The 20197-nt window shown below is 32.9% G+C and overlaps 1 protein-coding gene across 4 annotated transcripts in view; it reads left to right on the forward strand.

Annotated features, from left to right (window-relative positions):
- Window positions 1-1234: 1234 nt before the first annotated feature.
- maco1b (macoilin 1b) overlaps window positions 1235-20197 on the forward strand; it is a 47577-nt gene continuing 28614 nt past the window's right edge. For all 4 annotated transcript variants that reach the window (XM_087277684.1, NM_200463.3, NM_001442203.1 and 1 more), the window contains 3 exon segments: window positions 1235-1431; window positions 12131-12272; window positions 17331-17457. In XM_087277684.1, coding sequence (XP_087133810.1) covers window positions 1352-1431; window positions 12131-12272; window positions 17331-17457 — 349 coding nt within the window. In that variant the 5' untranslated portion in view covers window positions 1235-1351.

A 20197-nucleotide genomic window follows, 5' to 3' on the forward strand; every position in this document is an offset into this window, starting at 1 on the left:
TTTGTTATTATTATATTTTAAATTACTCTGTTCATCAAGGGGACATTTATTAAATGCAAAAAAAAAATTGTTAAATATTTCTTCAAATTTTAAATAACTTTTTTCTTATTGTATGTAGTTTCAAATGAAATTATTACTTCAGTCATTATTGCTTTTATTACCATTAATAATAATAATAATAATAATAATAATAATAATAATAATAATAATAATAACAACAAAACTAATACCAATAAAAAAATAAAAAATAACAACAATAACATATTTACATAATAATAATAGTAACGACACTAATACCAATAATAATAATAATAACACTAATTTCAATAATAATAATAATAACAACACTAATAATCTTAATAACACTAATATCAATAAAAAAAAATAGTGATAATAATAGTATAACTAATATCAATACTACTACTACTAATAATAATAATAATAACACTATACCAAAAATAATATTAATAATAATAACGCTTATACCAATAATAATAATAATAATAATAATAATAATAATAATAATAATAAAAATAATAATAATAATAATAATAATACTAGTAATAATAACACTAATAATAATAATAATAATAATAATAATAATAATAATAATAATAATAACACTAATAGTAGTTAAGTAGTTAAAATATGAGAAATTTATAACTCTTTTAATTGTTCTTCAGACACTTTCTCTGGACCAACTTTAAAAAAGAAAGAAGCTAAATGAAGTGATCATTAAACTAAATATGTTTTATTAAATTAATAATGCTCCACATATTTAGTTTGTTTGTGTTTTTGCCATTTTAGAGTGTGACAGTTACAATGTGACATCCACAATGCCTTGCAACTTACCAACGTAAAGTAAGTTTATTTAGAATGCGTATCTCTCTCACTGGATACGTAAAAACGTACAGGGAGTCCCTCCCACCACTATTGGTCCTATTGGTCAAGGAGCACTACCTGATTTGTCCACAAAGACAGCGATTGGTCGCGCGAAGAAAACCTGTCAACCGCCCCGTTTCCCTTTCTTTGGTACCGCGACTAAACAGCCCTCTGCTTATTGGCTGTTTGTCTTGTCACTCCACATGACAGCTGACATGCAAGATTCTTATTGGCTGAGCGACCTGTCAGTCACACCTGTCTAGGCCCGTGTCTGTGCGTCTGCGCCGACAGAAGGAGGAGGGTCTTTCACTCAGTCTTTTTATTTATTTCTTTGTTTCCAGCTGAAAAAAACACAACAACCACAGCGGTATATTCCTCAGCGGGACTGCCAATGTTTCCCGTCCAAATGAGACAGCACCCTGGACCATACTGCAGTACGTATTAAAAAGCCCGATTTAAGGGGGCGAGGATGAAGCGGCGCAATGCGGACTGCAGCAAGCTCCGACGGCCCTTAAAACGGAACCGAATCACCGAGGGGATCTACGGCAGGTACGGTCCAGACCTTCCGACAAAACCGTTATTAATCCCGAACCGTTTAAAAGACCCTGATATCGTTTCCATTGCGGTTTACGATCTCACAGAGTGACCGTAAATCGCATAGCTTAACCGAGCCTCCGTCAACAAAGCTGGCCGAAGGTAGACAGCCGTGTCTCCGCAGAAATGAATAAGCTGCCGTAGGCCTCGGTTTGCGCTTCAAAAGAAAGAACCCCGCGAAACCCGCCGGTTGGGCTCGAGACCCTACCGTTACGATCAATAACTGTCAATCATCGGAATGATTGACGTGACAGAGCCGTTAGGCTGTCAATAAGAGAATGATCTATTGTGATCTCGCCATCACAGGACCGTAAGGAGAACAGCCGTCGCTTAATATGCAAAACTCAAATGTAAAAGTAGATCAGAAAGCGTGAAGTTTATTCAAATATAGATACGTTGGAGTTAAAGTTGCTGTTATATTCCATTGAGGTAACTGATGAGGCAATTGTTTTTATATTTGCAGATTCGTTCATTGACAACTTGTGACATGCTCCCAATATTGTTTACCATGGTACTTTGAATATTGGGTCTGAAATCACACGTTAATATGACTTTAAAACAACATTAGCACCGTGAACAATATTGTACTTTGATAGTCATTGGCATGCGAATATAAAACTAACTTTATCTCAATCTTTGAATATTCGTTCAAAATTACATGCAAGTATGACTTAAAAACAACATTAGCACTATTTAATTGACTAAACAATGTTGTACTCTGATAGTCATTGGCTGCTAATATGATTTCCCTATTTAGAATGTGCAAAACGCGTTTCTGAAATTATATTATTAAGGAGAAAGTCTGAATGTGTGAATATAAAACCAACTTTACATCAGTTATTCAAATAAAGAACAATTGGGGTAAGGTTGGTTTTATTTTCCATTGAGGTAACTTAAAGTTGATTTTATATTCGCAGATTCGTTCAGTGACAACTTGTGATATTCTCCCTATATTGTTTACCACAGTACTCTGAATATTGGGTCTGAAATCACATGTTAAAGTGATTTAAAAACAATATTAGCACTGTAAACAATGTTGCACTCTGATAGTCATTGGCATGCGAATATAAAACTAACTTTATCTCAATCTTTGAATATTCGGTCAAAATTACATGCAAGTATGACTTAAAAACAACATTAGCACTATTAAATTGACTGAACATTGTTGTACTTAGATTGTCATCGGCTGCTAATATGATTTCCCTATTTAGAATCTAGCAAAAATGTGTCTCTGAAATTATATTATTAAGGAGAAAGTTGTGATTATGATAACAACTTTACCTCAATATGTCATAGGACCGTAAGGAGAACTCAAACGTAAAAGTAGCTCAAAAAGCGTGAAGTTTATTCAAATAAACATTAATTGGTGGTAAAGCTGCTTTTTTTTCCATTGAGGTAACCTAAAGTTGGATTTATATTCCCACATTCATTCAGTGACAACTTGTGACATGCTCGCTATATAGTTTACCATGGTACTTTGAATATTGAGTTTAAAATCACATATAAACATGACTTGAAAACAACATTAGCACTATTTAATTGACTGAACAATGCTGTACTTTGATAGTCATTTGCTGCTAATATGATTTCCCTATTTAGAATTTGCAAAGAATACGTTTCTAAAATTATATTATTAAGAAGAAAGTCTGAATGTGTGAATATAAAACCAACTTAACCTCAATTATTTAAATAAAGATGGGTAAAGTTGGTTTTATTTTCCATTGAGGTAACTTCAAGTTGATTTTATATTCGTTCAGTGACAACTTGTGATATTCTCCCTATATTGTTTACCATGGTACTTTGAATATTGGGTCTGAAATCACATGCAAGTATGATTTGAAACAACATTAGCACTGTTTATTTGACTTTGGACAATGCTGTACTTATATAGTCCTTGGCTTCTAATGTGATTTCCCAATTTCGAATTTGCAAAGAATACTTTTGTGAAATTATATTATCAAGGGGAACGTCCGTATTTCCTAATATAAAGCCAACTTTTCTTTAATTCCATACAGGAATGTGAGAAGAACAGCGATCATTTACTAAAGGCAAAACTCAAACGTAAAAGTATCTCAGAAAGCGTGAAGTTTATTCAAATAAAGATTTATTGTAGGTTTAATTTTCCATTAGGGTAACTAAGTTGGTTTTATATTCGCACATTTGTTCAGTGACAACCTGTGACATGCTCACTATATTGTTTACCATGGTACTTTGAATAATTGAGGTAAAGTTGCTTTAATATTTAAACATCTGTTCATTTTTGAACAGTGAAAATTTGTGACGCTACTTTTAATATTCGGTCTGAACTGGCATGCAAGTTTGGCTTAAAAACAACATTAGCACTATTTAATGTTGTACTTTGATAGTAAAATTATATTATCAGCCGATCACTATTTAGAATTTACAAAGAATAATTTTCTGAAGTTATAAAGAAGGTGAAAGTGCGAATTTGCAAATAAAAAAACAGCTTTAACTCAATCTTTGAATATTCGGTCTAAAATCGTATGTAAGCATGACTTAAAACAACATTAGCTCTATTTGTTTGACTTTGAACAATATTCTTCTTTCATAGTCATTGGCTGCTAATATGATTTCCCTATTTAGAATTTGCAAAGAATACTTTTCTGAAATCATTTTATCAAGAAGAAGTCTGAAATGTGTGAATACAAAACCAACTTTACCTCAATTTTTATTCCAGGGTGTCTGAGGAGTCTTAAAAAGTATTCAAAGCTCATAGGGAATTTTAAGCCTCTAAAAAGTGTTAAATGCTAGTTTACAAAGTATTACATTTTGTATCATTTTAGATTATACAACATATAACTGTATGCTAAAGTACTATATCTGCAAATATCGGGATGCTGCATAGTTTATGAAATCAATAAAATCCTGCTAGATTTGAGATCATGCTGGTTTGTTTATTCAGCACGTTTATTCAGTATGTCAATAATGATTTAGTTTCAGATTATTGTCTTACAATCAATATTTAATAAATGTACTGTTAGTTAAAATGTCGTCAAATATTATGGGTCCTCTATAGTTAATACTAGAATAAAGTTTGCGCTAGCATTCATTGTCAAATAGTCGTAAGACTCGTAAATGATACTCTAATGTAAACAGTATAGTAAATGTGTAACATATACTTTACTACAGTGTGATTCAAAATGCTGTTGTATTTGCAGTAAGTTACTATAGTATTTTTTTATGTGTGCTTTCACTTTTATTGCTGCTTTTGTTCTTAGATAAAATAAAAGCAGATGTGACTGAAGCTGTCATTTAGACTAACATAATGTTTTGTTGCTCTTGGTACAAATTAGGGCTGCTCAATTTTGGTAAAAATCATAATCACGATTATTCAAAACGATTACTGTTAAAGTCACAATTATTAGCGCTCCTGAAAATTTGTTTTTAAATGAATATTTCTCAAATGATGTTTAACACAGCAAGGAATTTTAACAGTATTTACTCTATTTTTTCTTCTGGAGAAAGGCTTATTTGTTTTATTTTGGCTAGAATAAAAGCAGGTTTAAATATTTTGAAACCCACTTTAAGGTCTATAATAGTAGTCCCTTTAAGCAATATATTTTTTGATTGTCTGCAGAAGAATCTACTGTTATACAATGAACTGCCTAATTACCCTAATTAAGCCTTTGAGTCGCACTTTGAATCTGAATGCTTGTATTTTGAAAAATATCTAGTCAAATATTGTGTGCTGTCATCATAGCAAAGATAAAATAAATCAGTTATTAGACATGAGTTATTAAAACTATTATGTTCAGAAATCTTCTTTCAATTAAACAGAAATAGGGGGAAAAAGGGTTTCTAATATTCAGGAGCGCTAATAATTCTTACTTCAACAGCATATATTATTTTCCACCCTGCAGAGGAAAGAGAAATAAATACAGTAGAATAAAAATATGAAACAAACTGTGCTTTAAGCACCTTCACTGTAAGAAAAACAATTTAGCTACAAAAGTCCAGTGCAGTGAGGGATTTTCACGTTTTGTTTGATTAATGATAAAAACAGGCGGAAGCAAGAATATCATGCTGTCACTTTAATGGTTTCTCTTTTACATGTCTTTTAATTATCAACTCGTTTGTTTATTACACAAATGAGGGTTAATATGAATAATCACTAAACACAGCGTTTTGACATCTCTTTGACCATTAAAGCGCTCCCATTAAGATGAGATGTGTGCGCTCTGCTCGTCTCAGGGTGTGAATGAGACCGAATGCTGACCGCATGCTTCTGACTGCGTATGAATCAAGACACACAGAATCAAGAGCAACACATGTACAACTGGAAAGGGGCGGTATATGATGCAATAATCGTTTATCTCGATTAATGGTTTTTCATAATCGTTAGTAGCCGAAATCGAAATCAGATTTTCGATTAATTGCACAGCCCTAGTACAAATAATGCTAATATGCTTTATTAAAAATACATATTTCATGTTTGCTCTAATTTTTTTTGCCCTGTTTATTCTCTCATGGAGAGCTTTTTTTTTCATCCAAGTTTCTATTATAAGCAACAGTTTTCATGTTTTATTAGCATTTGGCAAAAACTCTCATGTAATAGCACTGATTTTAATAGGTTTAATAATTGGATTTTTAAATGCTGAAATCAATATAAAACTTAAATATCAAACAATACTACATTATTTATCACCAATACTAATGCTACTAGTTGAATCTTGTTGTAAACTGTTTTCATTTCATATAAAACCAAACACACTTCTGTTTTTGTCTAGACATTTAATGATTATCTTACCAGTCAAAATATATACTGTGATGATGAAAAAAACTAAACTAAATTAAAATTATTTATATGTTACAGTTGGCTGCATGAAAATATCAGTTTTCATTCTTACTCCACTAGCTTTGAATATATAGTTTCACTGGCTAATGAATCTATAAAAGCTAAATATAAACTGATATAAATAGATGCTACCAATTGTGACCTTAAACATTTTAGTTGGAGCTGTGTTTATTTCGTCACATACTTTTTTTGCCTCATGATGTCTTACGAGGTGTTCAGAGGTAACCTGGAAAAATTATTAAAATAGATTTTTGTCAATAACCGCTTGTTCCTATATATAGTCAAAACCAATCAATCAATCAATGAGTCGGTCTTTAATATTTGTTCATGACATACCAGTTTAATTGTTTACCTGTTGTCTCTGAGTGCCAGTGTTTGGTTCTGTTTAGTTGGTGTGGATTGTCCTGACCCCAACTGGGTACAGTAGAGTCATATAAGGACTTGTACATAATATCCATTTACTTTGAAACTTTTTAAAATGTTTAAAAAAAAAATTTCAATTTGAGAAAACAATTTAAGCCAAACAGTGGATAAAAATGTAAAATACTGTAATGCTGGTAAAAAGCCCATGAAATTAAAATATTTATTTTAGATGTTAGTATAAGCATGTAAGAATACCAATAATATAGTGTGCTCAAATATAGTGACAATATTTGCATTAAAAAAACTGATATAAACATCCCAAACTTTCAGTTTGTCACATCCGCTTTAATGGATAAATTTTTTTCTCGTCACTTCAGTTTCTCGTCCAATTTTGACCAATCAAATACTTTCTAGTATTTGACATGGCCGAACCCCTACAATTGGGACGCCCGCTACTCTGTCCCACCCTCTCTTTATTTTTCGATTGAGGTTAAGTCAAACATCGAATAAAAAAATGAACATTTCGAAGCACTTCACAGGACCTTTAAGGATATTAAAAACAATCAAGACATGTTAACCAGGTATTTTGTTGGAAATTAATTTAGTTTTACTTAACTAGAGCTATGGCTCTAGAAGATCATTCAAGAAATCAATTCTAAGATTTTCAAATTGCTTCGATTTCCCTCACCATCCTTTGGCTTAATTCTTGGTATATCCATGGAATGAATCACCAATTACTTTGCTTTATTTAAAAATTTTTATTTATTTATTTATTTTTTATTTATTTTTTTGCGGCAGATGCTTTTCTAGCCACAACCCTAAACTCTAACCTAACTAGTGTTGTCAAAAGTATCTAATTTGGTACCAATTGGTACATAATTTTTTTAAATATCTTTTCCCCGCAAACATTTGTGTGTACTTTTTAACACCGCTGATTGGCCATTGTGCTTATGTGCTCAACAGAAATGACTGTGATTGGCCGTGAAGGCCATTGGTTCACTATTCCTCATCGCTGTTCCCCAAGTGCAAAGACAGACACTGGAGCGTTTCGAAGTCACATTAGTCAGTCTGTTGCTATTTTAGTGCTGATTGGTAGCAAAGTCGATACTTTTGACAACCCTAACACCCAAACACTCTCTTTTAAGCCGCAACTGTACTTATTTTTAAGCAGCAGATGGTGCTCTAGGTTAGTTTTTAACCATGCATTTGTATACTCTGGAAAAAAATTGCTTTTGGGTTTAGTTGAGTCTGAAAAGTGGAATTTGACATCATGAGATTATTGTAAAAACAGCTCACCATGAACACTCCTGTAATTTGCTTAAACCTTTCCTAGACTTTATTAATGATTATATTAGGTTGAAGTGGTATTTGTAAGGAATTGGATGCAAGCAGAGTACTGCTGTCTGTAAAGCATACAGCACCATATATTGTTACAAATGAAGTTTTGATTCATTTAAGAGAGATTAGCAATTGCTTTGATCGAGTCAATGCAGAATTGATTTCTTGAACGGTTTTCACATTTTTTTTTTTACAAATCGTTTTAATTGTAAAATTGAAATTTTGACTGACAAAACTGTTATTAGCATATATATCACAAATATTTGGGGTGAAATAAAATTCAGAACAAACCGCAATATGCCCCCCACTCTAAAAAAAATAATGTTTGTTTGTATTTAAAATGAGCTGAAACGGCACAATTCCTGAGTTTATTTTTTGGGATAACTTATTTATTTTTTATTCGATTCACTTAAATTTGTAAAAATTATTAGGTTAATTTAATTTAGTCATGTTGTCCCAACACAAATCGATTGTGTGTAACCCCAGATTTTTTACAGTGCCCATAGTAGTAAGTACCACAATACTTAAATAGCGTATCGGAATACACGAACGAAACTGTGGCATCAGCATATGATTACATCCCTAATAATAACTATGAAATGTTTTCATCTATGACACTGACACGTCCAAATATGCAAGTAACGATGCCATCCAGCAGGATTGAGAAATATACATTGTGAAATATCATATACTCAAGATTAATTTTTAACCTATGCTAAATTATAAGCAGTGTGATCTGGGTTTTAGAATGGCCAAGGGTTAACGGGCAATATGAAGTGTAAAAAAAGCATCTTGTGTAAGAGTGATGCTAATGCCACAAATAAATGCGATTAAACACTGATTTGCTCAGAGTGGGTAAATATCTGGCACCCTTCCTGCCATTCAAGCGCGGTTGCCAGATTATCAGTCATCTGTTATTCTGCTTGATGTTCAGCATGTTTGATTCTTTAATTCGTCGCTCTAGTCAACATTTCAGCTGCTGACATAATGTTGCATGAGATTTCAAGTGCACGTTTGGGAAATAAATCTCTCATATGGGGTTCATTTGGAGGGTTTGAAGCGTAAAACTTTACTAGTGCATTGCAATGCTGAAATATTAACCACAATGTGTTTTTAATCAAAATAAAATAGCCATGTTTTCATTCAAATGCAACAATATTCTTTAAATAAAATGTTTATCATCAGTATTTTATCCTGTTTTGTCCTGTTAACTGGTGTAATACATGTTGCATATTGTAGACAGATCCATCCATGCATTGACTCTAAACTTTGAAGATAAAATCTGTGAGGGCGCATTTGTAACACCTGCTTGTTATCTGATTTGTTGCTTTCCTCAGTGAGAGTTTTGAACAAGTATGTCATCAGCCCAGATCTACAGGTTCAGTGACAACCACCTTTTTTTAAACCTCACATCAGCGCAATCATTTGTCATCAGAGCACTATTAATAGCATCTTCAGCACCTTTATGAGCAGCAGAGAAATATGTAAATGCTTTTAGATGAGTCATAAATATTTAAAACAGAAGAGCTGCAGTGTTTATTTTTCGGGAACATTTTACAATAAGGTTGTATTAGTTCATGTGTTTACTAACATGAACAAACAGTGAACAGTACATTTATTACAGTGTTTATTCATCTGTTAACATTAATTAATGGGGCTGTTCTGCTTTTAATAAATCCAGAAGACTTGTTTATGAAATGAACTCTTTTAAGGACATTTTAACAAAGTGAAATCAGAAAAGATTTTAGAATTTTTTTTTTATCATGCATCAACACTAAAATCTAATTTAATTCTTGTATTTATTTGTTTGTTGATTTTAAATAGTATATTTATTGTTAAAAGGTTCCTGCCATGAAAATAGCCTTGGTTGCTAACATGGCATTAAATAAAAAATACATTACATTACATTACATTAACATTAACATTAGTTAATGGTAATAAAGTTGTTCATTGTTAGTTATGTTAATTGTTAGCATGAATTTGGATTTTAATAACACATTAGTAAATGTCGAGCTATTATTAATAAATGCTGTCCAATTGTACTTGGTTCATTTTAGTAAATATGTTAACTAACATTAACCACTGAAATTTTATTGTAAAGTGTGACCTTTTTTATTTTAACAGAGTTAAAAAATGTTATTATTATTATTTTTTTATATAAATGAATGGAAATTGGACCTATTCTTATTTTTATGCCATATTTTTATTTTTTTCTATATGCTGCATTTTAGTAACAAAAATGTGCTATTATTATTATTATCATCATCATTAATATTATTATACATTTACTATTTATTAAGTACTTGCTAAATTTATTAAGTGCCATACTTCCATTTTCTCACACACACAATTACATTAAAAAATTGTGTAGAGATCATGTGTGTTCGCTCATTAAAATAAATCAATTAAAATTATTAAATATTATTTTTCTTCGTCTTTTTCTTCTTTTTTCATCTTTTTTGTTTTTCATCTTTTTCTTTCTTCTCCTTTCATCTTTATTTCTTTTTCTTTTTTGTTTTTTCTTTTCATTTTTCTTCTTTCATCTTTTCTTCATCTTTTATTTTTTTTATCTTTTCTGTCATTTTCTTAATCTTTTTCTTTTGTCTTTTTCTTTTCTTCATCGTGTTCTTCTTATTATTCATCTTTTGCTTTTTTTCTTTCTTTTTCTTTTTTTCCTTTTCCCTTTCATATTTTTTCTTTTTCTTTATTCTTTTTTCTTTTTTTCTTAATCTTTTGCTTCTTTTTCTTTTTCTTCATCGTTTTCTTTTTCCCTTCTTTCATCTTTTTCTTTTTTCTTTATCTTCGTTTTTCTTTTTATTCCTTCTTCTTTTTTCTTTTTTTTCATCTTTTTTCCTTCATCTTTTTTTCTTCCTTTTTCTTCAACTTTTGCTTCTTTTTTTATTTTCTTTTTCGTTCTTTTTTCTTTTTCATCTTTTGTCTCTTATTCTTCTCATTATTATTATTATGGATTATCATATTTTAAGCATTATCATATACTAAAACACACTACTTGATAAATTGCTGTGTAGAGATCATATGTGAACAGGCCCATTTTAAAAGATTATATATAAAAATCAGCAGAAATGCAGCAATTTACTGGTAATAAGCAATTTTACAACTTTTCATTCTGGAAGATTTTCAGAATTAGAAGTAATATTTCCAAGAAATTGTTGAAATTTTAAAATGTTATCTGTAAAGTTGTTGTTTTTTACAGCAGTTATTGATGACTGTGTAAAGGGAAGGGTTGGGCAAATGTCAAAAATGCAGTCTTGATCATTATTTTCTGTTTCGATTGATAACAGTATATATTTCAATATAAGTTGTTAATGCTTCCATTTTTTGAAGAGTATCCCAACCATGACTGTAGACCGATACTGCTGGCAAGAAAGAGAACTGCTGGCGGGAAGGTGAAACGAGCGTGCTAAACAATACTGGATGACACAGCATGACCGAGATATTTTCGGTGACCAAAAAATCCAGTGAATCTCTAATATCAACACAATTATAGATTTCTGTTGTTGCATATTTCTGCTGTGTGATTGGCTCTTAATTTCGAGTAAAAATGCCCAGAGCTTATCATCAATATCGACATCATATCGAATCTCAGTTAAATTGATCTTGTTTATAAGCCCAATCCCAGTAAAAGGGCTGAATGAATGCTTCTAAAATTAGTGTAATGACACAGTAAAAACACATTAAGTCATGAAATTCCAGATGTTGCACTCGTTTAATTTACCAACATAATATAAAGAAAAGATTAAGTCTATCGCTGAGGGATAATTACTGTATAATTAAAAATATATATCGTAATCTGCTGGATGTAGTGCACCTTATCTGCATTGCTACATCTGGAGATGGTTTTTACTAAACGTGCTCTTGGCCTACTCTCATCTCTACATAAAACATAATCCACTTGGTTCACTACACGCTGCATTGGAGAAAGCCAAACAGTGATTACGTCCTCCCCCACTGACCCATGCTTCATTGGCTTGGATTTATTGCTGGAGCTCATGATGGAGCTGCTAAATGTTCAGTGGCTCAAGGACATGTGGGTCTTATTCGGAGAGATACTGGATTGAAATGTTGACAAGTGTGATTGAGGTTGAGTTGTAATAAATTGTTATCTGTGTCTTTCAGTACGTTCCTGTATCTGAAGTTTCTGGTGGTCTGGGCGCTGGTGCTGCTGGCAGACTTTGTGTTGGAGTTTCGCTTCGAGTACCTCTGGCCTTTCTGGCTCTTTATTCGCAGTGTTTACGATTCCTTCAGATACCAGGGCCTGGTGAGTCTCTGTGTGTGGATATGTATGTGTATATATACAGTTGAAGTCTTATGTTGAGGAATTATTAGCCCCACTACAGTGCATCCGGAAAGTATTTATACTGCTTAATCTTTCCACATTTTTTATGTTACAGCCTTATTCCAAAATGAATTAAATTCATTCAAAATTCTACACACAAAAACCCATAATGACAAAGTGAAAAAATATTTTTTTGAAATTGTTGCAAATTTCTTAAAAATAAAAAACCTGAAAAATCACATGCACATCAGTATTTACAGCCTTTGCTCAATACTTTGTTGATGCACCTTTGGCAGCTAGGACTGTGCAATTAATCGAAAATCCGATTTTGATTTTGGCTTGTAACGATTATGAAAAGCCATTAATCGAAATAAACGATTATTCCATCACGTACCGCCCCCTTTCCAGTTCTACACGTGTGAAAACTCTTTGCCTCTGCAAAGCTCAGTTCCACGTGAAAATGACTAAAAGCATGTGCTGTAATGTAACTTTTGCAGCACGGGATGCGCATCTTTCATAATTTTAAAAGCGCAAAAGAGCACGTTGTGTGTGTGCGCGCCGTGTCTGGCCTCGGACAGGTAGCGTGTGTGTGTGTTTGCGCGCGCGCCGCGCTTAGCCTCTGTCAGCAGAGCACACACACATCTAACGTGTTCTTAATGTGAGCGCTTTAATGGTGAAATACATGCACACACTTGTGTCGGAGCCCTGTGTTTAGTGATTATTCATATTAACCCTCATTTGTTTAATAAACTAACAAGTTGAGAATCAAAAGACGCGTGAAAGAGAAACCATATCAGAGCCGCACTATTCTTAAAGTGACAGCGTGCGGTATTCCTGCTGCTGTCGACTGTTTTTATTATTAATCAATAATAAAATCAAAAATACAGTGAAGATGCTTAAAGCACAGTTTAAACATAACAGATTTAATAACTCATTTCTAAAAACTGATTACTTTTATCTTTGCTATGATGACAGCACATTATATTTTACTAGATGTTTTTCAAGATACTAGTATTCAGCTTCAAGTGACATTCAAAGGCTTAATTAGGGTTAATAGACAAGTCATTGTATAACAGTAGTTTCTTCTGCAGACAATCTAACATATATATTGCTTAAAGGGTCTAATAATATTGAGCTATTAAAATAGATTTCAAAATATTCAAACCTGCTTTATTCTAGCTGAAACAAAACAAATAAGCCTTTCTCCAAAAGAAAAAAATATTATAGGAAATACTGTAAAAAAAAACAAACCCTCTGTTAAACATAATTTGGGAAATATTTATATATAAAAATAAATTCACAGGAGGACGAATAATTTTGATTTCAACTGATAATAGTTTTGGATAATCGTGATTACAATTACGACCAAAGTAATCGTGATTATGATTTTTCCCATAATCGAGCAGCCCTATTTGCAGCAATTACAGCCTCAAGACATTTTGAATATGATGCCACAAACTTGGCACACCTGTCTTTGGGAATTTTTGCCCATTCCTCTTTGCAGCACCTCTCAAGCAGGTTGGGTAGGAAGCGACAGTGCACAGCTACTTTCAGATCTCTCCAGAAATGTTCCATAGGATTTAGGTCTGGGCTCTGGCTGGGCCACTCAAAGACATTCACCAAGTTGTTGTGAAGCCACTCCATTGATATTTTGGCAGTGTGCTTTGGGTCATTGTCCTGCTGGAAGATTAACCGTCGCCCCAGTCTAAGGTTAAGAGCACTCTGAAGCAGGATGTTTCTGTACATTGCTGCATTCATCTTTCCCTCTATCCTGACTAGTCTTCCAGTTCCTGCTGCTGAAAAACATCTCCACAGCATAATGCTGCCACCACCATGCTTCACTGTAGGGACGGTATTAGCCTGGTGATGAGTGGTGCCTGGTTTTCTTATTACGTTTGCTTCTGGACGATTGACCAAAGCACATTTCAAAAAATAGCTATAATTCATGTGGGCAAGTAAAACAGCATTGATTATAGTACTTATTACACTAGTCTGTTACTATGGTATTAAAGGCTACAGTAAACAGCAAAGCATTAACAGTAATAAGAGTACAGTACATTGTAATAATACATATAATCTGTTGATGCATCTCCTATGGGTTTGCTCTCAATCAATAATCCTTTGTTTAATATCTGTGAGGGACATAAACTGCTGTTTATACCGTGACTTATCTGTGATTAAGAGATTTCTCCATGCTTAGAGAAGGTTTTCCACCAGCATTCTTTCAGTTTATTGCTTTGCAACAAACAGCTGTGTGAAAATAAAATCGAGGACTTAAAAAACAGAACTATAAATCATAAATACAGAGATTATTTAAGTAAATGAATTGCGACAAATGCAAAAATGTGTAGTTCTGACTATCTAAAAATAAAAAGTAAAATTAAATATATTTTAAAAGACAATTTTTATTTATCAGATCTTCATATAATAAAGAAATGGTATTGTTTTTGTTCAAAACTATATTTAACAAATCCATATATCATTTACAACAAAATTTTAGGGCTGCAACTAACGATTATTTTAATAATTGATTAATCTGTTGATTATTTTTTCGATTAATCTGAACCAGATAAAAAAAAAGCATTAATTCCCAACCGTTTATTTAAAAAAGCTCATCCCTGATCGGTTATAATAATAATAATAATATTAATAATAATGATAATAATAATAATAATAATAATAATAATAATAATAATAATAATAATAAAAGTAATAAAATAATGAAACAATCCAAAAATGTAAATACTTTTTAAATCAAGATACATACAAGACACATGAAATAGCATAAAAAATTATGTCTTGTTTTCTGAAAAAAAAAAAAAAACACCTCAAAATTAAGTGATTGTTCGCTTAAAACAAGGTACATTATTTGTGAATTGGGTAAGAAAAATTAATCTTAATGAGATATAATCTCAAACAGAAGTTTTACCAGTTCTCATAAATGTGCAAGTGATCGTGATCTATAACGTGAGATGGTTGTCGCCATGTTTACCTGCGGCCGCGCGTTTGCCTTATTCATAAAAGCAGAACACGCAGGATTTCGCAAGTAAATTCACCAGTTACTCCCCAAATACATGCAAGTAAGTGGCTGGTAGCCTTAGAGAAGAGTAGCTTCAACTTTATAGTTACTTTCACTATGTGTAATGTGTGTCTGATATGAATAAAACACATCGGCAAGTTATATTTGAATGGATTGTTAGACTTCCTTGTGTGTTTTACAAACTCTAAATGTATTTTTTTACTAGTTCGTGTTTGTATTAACATGTCAAAAATATAAATTAAGGATTAAGCGGTTAACACACTGCATAATTTTGATAATATAACCCGTCTTTCTCAGCAGAGTTAAGTTGGTTTTGTTTTGGGGAAAAAAAAAAGGAAGCACTTTTCCGACAGTCCCTTACTGAGAGGTCTGCTCAGCGCGAGCTCTCTTTGGCTCAGTGCCAGACACAGCACCAAAGCTCAGTTAAACTTTTTCAGTTGCTGCTCTAAAGGTAAACGAGCTAATGCTAACTTGTCATGCTTGTCAAGCTGGATAATCAGCACCAGGGACTGTACGGTCCTCACTTCAAAACGGAACAAAAGTAGGACCCTGCTGTTGAACCCTCTTTTTTCCTTATCCCTGTCTTTGAGGTGCGGAACTCTGTATCAGTGTGCGAGAGAGACTGTGTTCACTCAGCTTCGAACTGAACTTAAGTGTTTTTTTAAAAATCAAATGTCCCAGTGTCGCGCGACACAACGAATCGATTATGAAATTCGTTGCGAACGCTTTTAGTAATCAATTTTTATTCATTTAATCGATTCATTGTTGCAGCCCTAGAGTACACCCCGTTTTAAAAATATATTTTTTTATTTATATTCTCAAGTAGGTAATATATTTTGGTGCATTTAAACAAAACAGATTTATTAAACAGATATATTTATTTAAATAATATTTTAGTTACCGAACATTTTTAGAAATAGAAAAAAGATGCATTTAAATTCATACCAAATATTTGAAAAAAAAATTACAAGCTACAAAAATTTCATCGTTTTTTGTATCTCTTGATTTTTGCTCTCTTTACATTTTCTTTATTTAATATTTTTCCCTAACATATATAAATTTGAGTGTACTAATTTTGGACCGTTATCATAAGTTATTTTGTTAGATTAGCTTCAGTACTGTATAATCTAAATTTACATACACAAGTATAATATTGTAAAGCTTCCTACAAAATAATATTAATTATAAATCTTGAGCACTGTATGCATTTAGAGAAATTTTTAAGTGATTATCTTCATAGCCGTGTCTCTTAAATAATCAAGGAAACGACATAATAATTATGAAAGTTGTGAAATTTGTTATATATCGAAATCACGATATATCACGATATCGAAAATGGTATAGAATATCGATATTTTTTTAAATTCCAGTATCGTGAAAACAGTAGATCACCCAAATGCTTAAAGTTTTGTGCACTGTTTAAATAACACATCATCTTGTTTACAGCAGAATGCTAAAATTGCTGTTCACTCTAGTGTTGTCAAAAATATTGATACTGAAATATGTTTAAAAAATGTACAATATTGTTTTTGTTTAGTATAATACTAGCTTTGCTCTCTTGGACTCTCACACCACCAGAGAGATACATAATTAATAATAATATTACTTTTTGTTATATATTAATTATATTATTAATAATATTAAAAAGATTTTACCGCTGTTGTTTTAATCAGAAAATAAGATGTGATTGCGCTAATTTTTACATTTGTTTTTATTGTAATTTAATGCCTTTTGGACTTGCATGAAATAAGCATTATATGGTTTGGTTACATTTTTCTCTTTTTACTTCATTTGCATATTTTTAATGTTGTGTAATTTGTTCCCCACGGTATCCAAAATGGTATCAAATTCCGATATTTTTTTTAAAGATATCGAAGTTGTAAATTTCAGTATCGTGACAACACTAGTTCACCCAAATGCTTTTTTATGTACACTGTTTACTGTAAACATCTTGCTAGTTGCACATCTGATGATCGGATGCATCTCTCTGTGTGTTTCAGGCTTTCTCAGTGTTTTTTGTGTGTGTGGCATTCACATCAGATATTATATGTCTGCTGTTCATCCCAGTACAGTGGCTGTTCTTTGCAGCCAGCACATACGTGTGGGTACAGTACGTCTGGCACACAGGTAAGAGTTTCACATCACTCGTTATAGCAGTTATTAGTAGGGCTGCAGGAATATTGGATACATTTCATTTTTTCGCGATATGAACACAGCTTCACAAGATAGTTTGAAGAGCTGTATTTGACAGCTTTCTGGGGAGTCTAACAGTATTTGGGTACAGAAACCAAATATCAATGAAAAAAAATATTTTTTTTACTTTGCTTCGATTCAAGTCCAAATATCTACAAATTCTGAGATCAAGTAGTTTTATTTTCACCTTCAGAAGAAATAAGTCACAATTAAGAGCTTTTAGTTTTTCTTTAGAACAAGCAAAATGATTTGCCAATGGGATTAGCAAAATAATATTATTTTCACTTTGAAATGTAGATTTGGATCAAGACAAAATATTATAAGTAAAAAATTTTTTTTTTGCATAAACAGTAAACATAATTAAATACAGCTCACCTTTGTTACTCCTCCAAGCATCATAATTTTTCTGTGTCTAAATATTATTAAAGGGCCATGAAACCCCCTCGTTTCAGCAGGGTGTTTTCACACCTCTACTTTGGAAAAAGTCAAAAAAGTGGGCGTGTCCAGCTCTGTTTAGGGGGAGTGTCGGAAGAACTAAAGTGGGAGGTGTGGGAGTGTCTATTTGGGCACACGCGAGTTTCAGAGTCAAAATAAACACAGAGGAGAAAGTGATGGTGTTTAACCTACATGGACATCTGTAGTCGAATTATTTGCCAAATTATTAAATGTTGGACTTTAACTGCAGTTTGGCTCTTTCATTCAGGGAATTCATTCATGTCCCTCGCGACAAACAAGATATTTGATTCGAGGAACTGCTCTAAGCGTGTATTTTTCATGCAATGTTTCATACTGCACGGCAAATGAGAGAAAAAAACCCTCCGCATTTCCCGGAAACTTAGCTGCACACGGCAGGTAGCGTCAGAAAGCTGCGTGTGTTATTCCGGTCACTAAATGCGGTAAAAACCCTACACGAGATTAAAGTTTGGTTGTGGTGCTAACATGTGTACAATCGGTGCAATAGTAAACTTAGTTCGATACGAACAAACTGAATAAACAAAGAGTTTATTCTTTGGTAAAACTCACTTACCAAATCTGTAGAGACAGGACAATCACCAGCAACTAGAGCTGCGTCTTTATTAAGAGAAGACTACAAGCGAATGCGGATCTCAGCGTTTGCAGATGAGAACAGCTCTCAGGTAAACAATAATCCTCCTTAGACACGCAAGTTATTGTTGTCGAGCATCGCGTACACTGTTAATCCACACATGACTCTGAGCTCTCACAGATAGAAAATGAAAACAAAACTTAACTGCAGCAAACTTTAAAAGCAACACTTTACGCTTGTTTTGCCAACACAACGTGGCGTCTCTGTCGTGTAAATACGGTGACACTTATGAATATTAATGAAGTTGCACAATAGAGTGCGCTGATTGGTTTGAACCAAGCTTTACTCATGCATTAATGCATTACACTGTAAGACGTAATAAGACTCACTCTGGCACAGACGCCCAGTCTGCACGCTGGAATACAACGCTATTATGTCATGACCGTAACGCAGCTTCAAAAAAACGTTTCAAACCAGAAGTACGAATTTGCTTGAAATAATGCAAAAACAACCAATTTACACTTATTAGTGAAATATAGGTGTCCTAATAGTGTTTTTAGCAGTGTGGGACACATATACGCCTGTCAACAGCTCAAAACATGTGTTTTGGTGTTTCGTGACCCTTTAAAACTCTCTTTAAATGTACAGCCACAAGCCCCTTTCACACAGTGATACCGGTAAATATCCGGAAAATTTCCAGAACGACTTTACCGGTAAATTCAAAAAAGCGCTGTTCACACAGGCGAGGACGTTACGAAATTTTTCCGGAAAAGAGCATTCACACATCCATTCCAAAATAGCGATAAATTCTGACATCATTAACCAGAAATGACATCTAAACGGCTGCGCTTGTGTTTGTAAACATTTGACTAAATTACAAACTCTTTGGATAGATCAGTATTGTGAACAACTTCAATGAAAACACATAGAGAAACACTTTCGCATGTCGAGAAGTACATGATATGTGTGTGTGCTGGCGCTATGGGCACTCACGGGCACACGCAAAGCTTGAAGGTAAACAAACAACGGATTATCATAAACATTTTATCAATAATTATTTAAACAGTTAGCATTAAGAAGGAACATAGAAACGTTATCTGACTAACATCTAGCAGCTAAAGGTGTCTGGAAAAATATTCAAAGGCTTTTATTCTCATAAACCGCGCTCACGTGAATGCGTCTGACTGTTCTGATTGGCTAAAGTAGACGTCTCACGTCAGCACGTTCTAGACGTGCACGCGCTCTTTCCGGCAATCTTCCTTCTGCATTCACTCAGCGCTGCATTCCGGCAAATTACCGGTAATGTTACAACTTCTGTTTCCGGAAAATACCCAGAACGAATTTACCGGTATTTTCAAAAAGGGCCTGTTCACACATACACACCTTTCCAGAAAATTGCCGGTAATTTTCCAGAAAGGTCTGTATGTGTGAAAGGGGCTACAGGCCTTAAAACATATCCAATGATAAACTTTCACTCTATTATGGTTAAAGGTGCTGTATGTACGTTTTTGACTCTTGTAAAACATAAAAAATACCATAATATGTTTGCAGATATTTAAAAAACATGCCAAGTGAACATTCTTGTTTATCTGAAAAACAATGCTGAAGTCAGTCTCAAAGCATGGGCCT

This window comes from Danio rerio, chromosome 13, assembly GCF_052040795.2.
Source record: "Danio rerio strain M-AB ecotype USA chromosome 13, GRCz13ab, whole genome shotgun sequence".
NCBI classification, from domain to species: domain Eukaryota; kingdom Metazoa; phylum Chordata; class Actinopteri; order Cypriniformes; family Danionidae; genus Danio; species Danio rerio.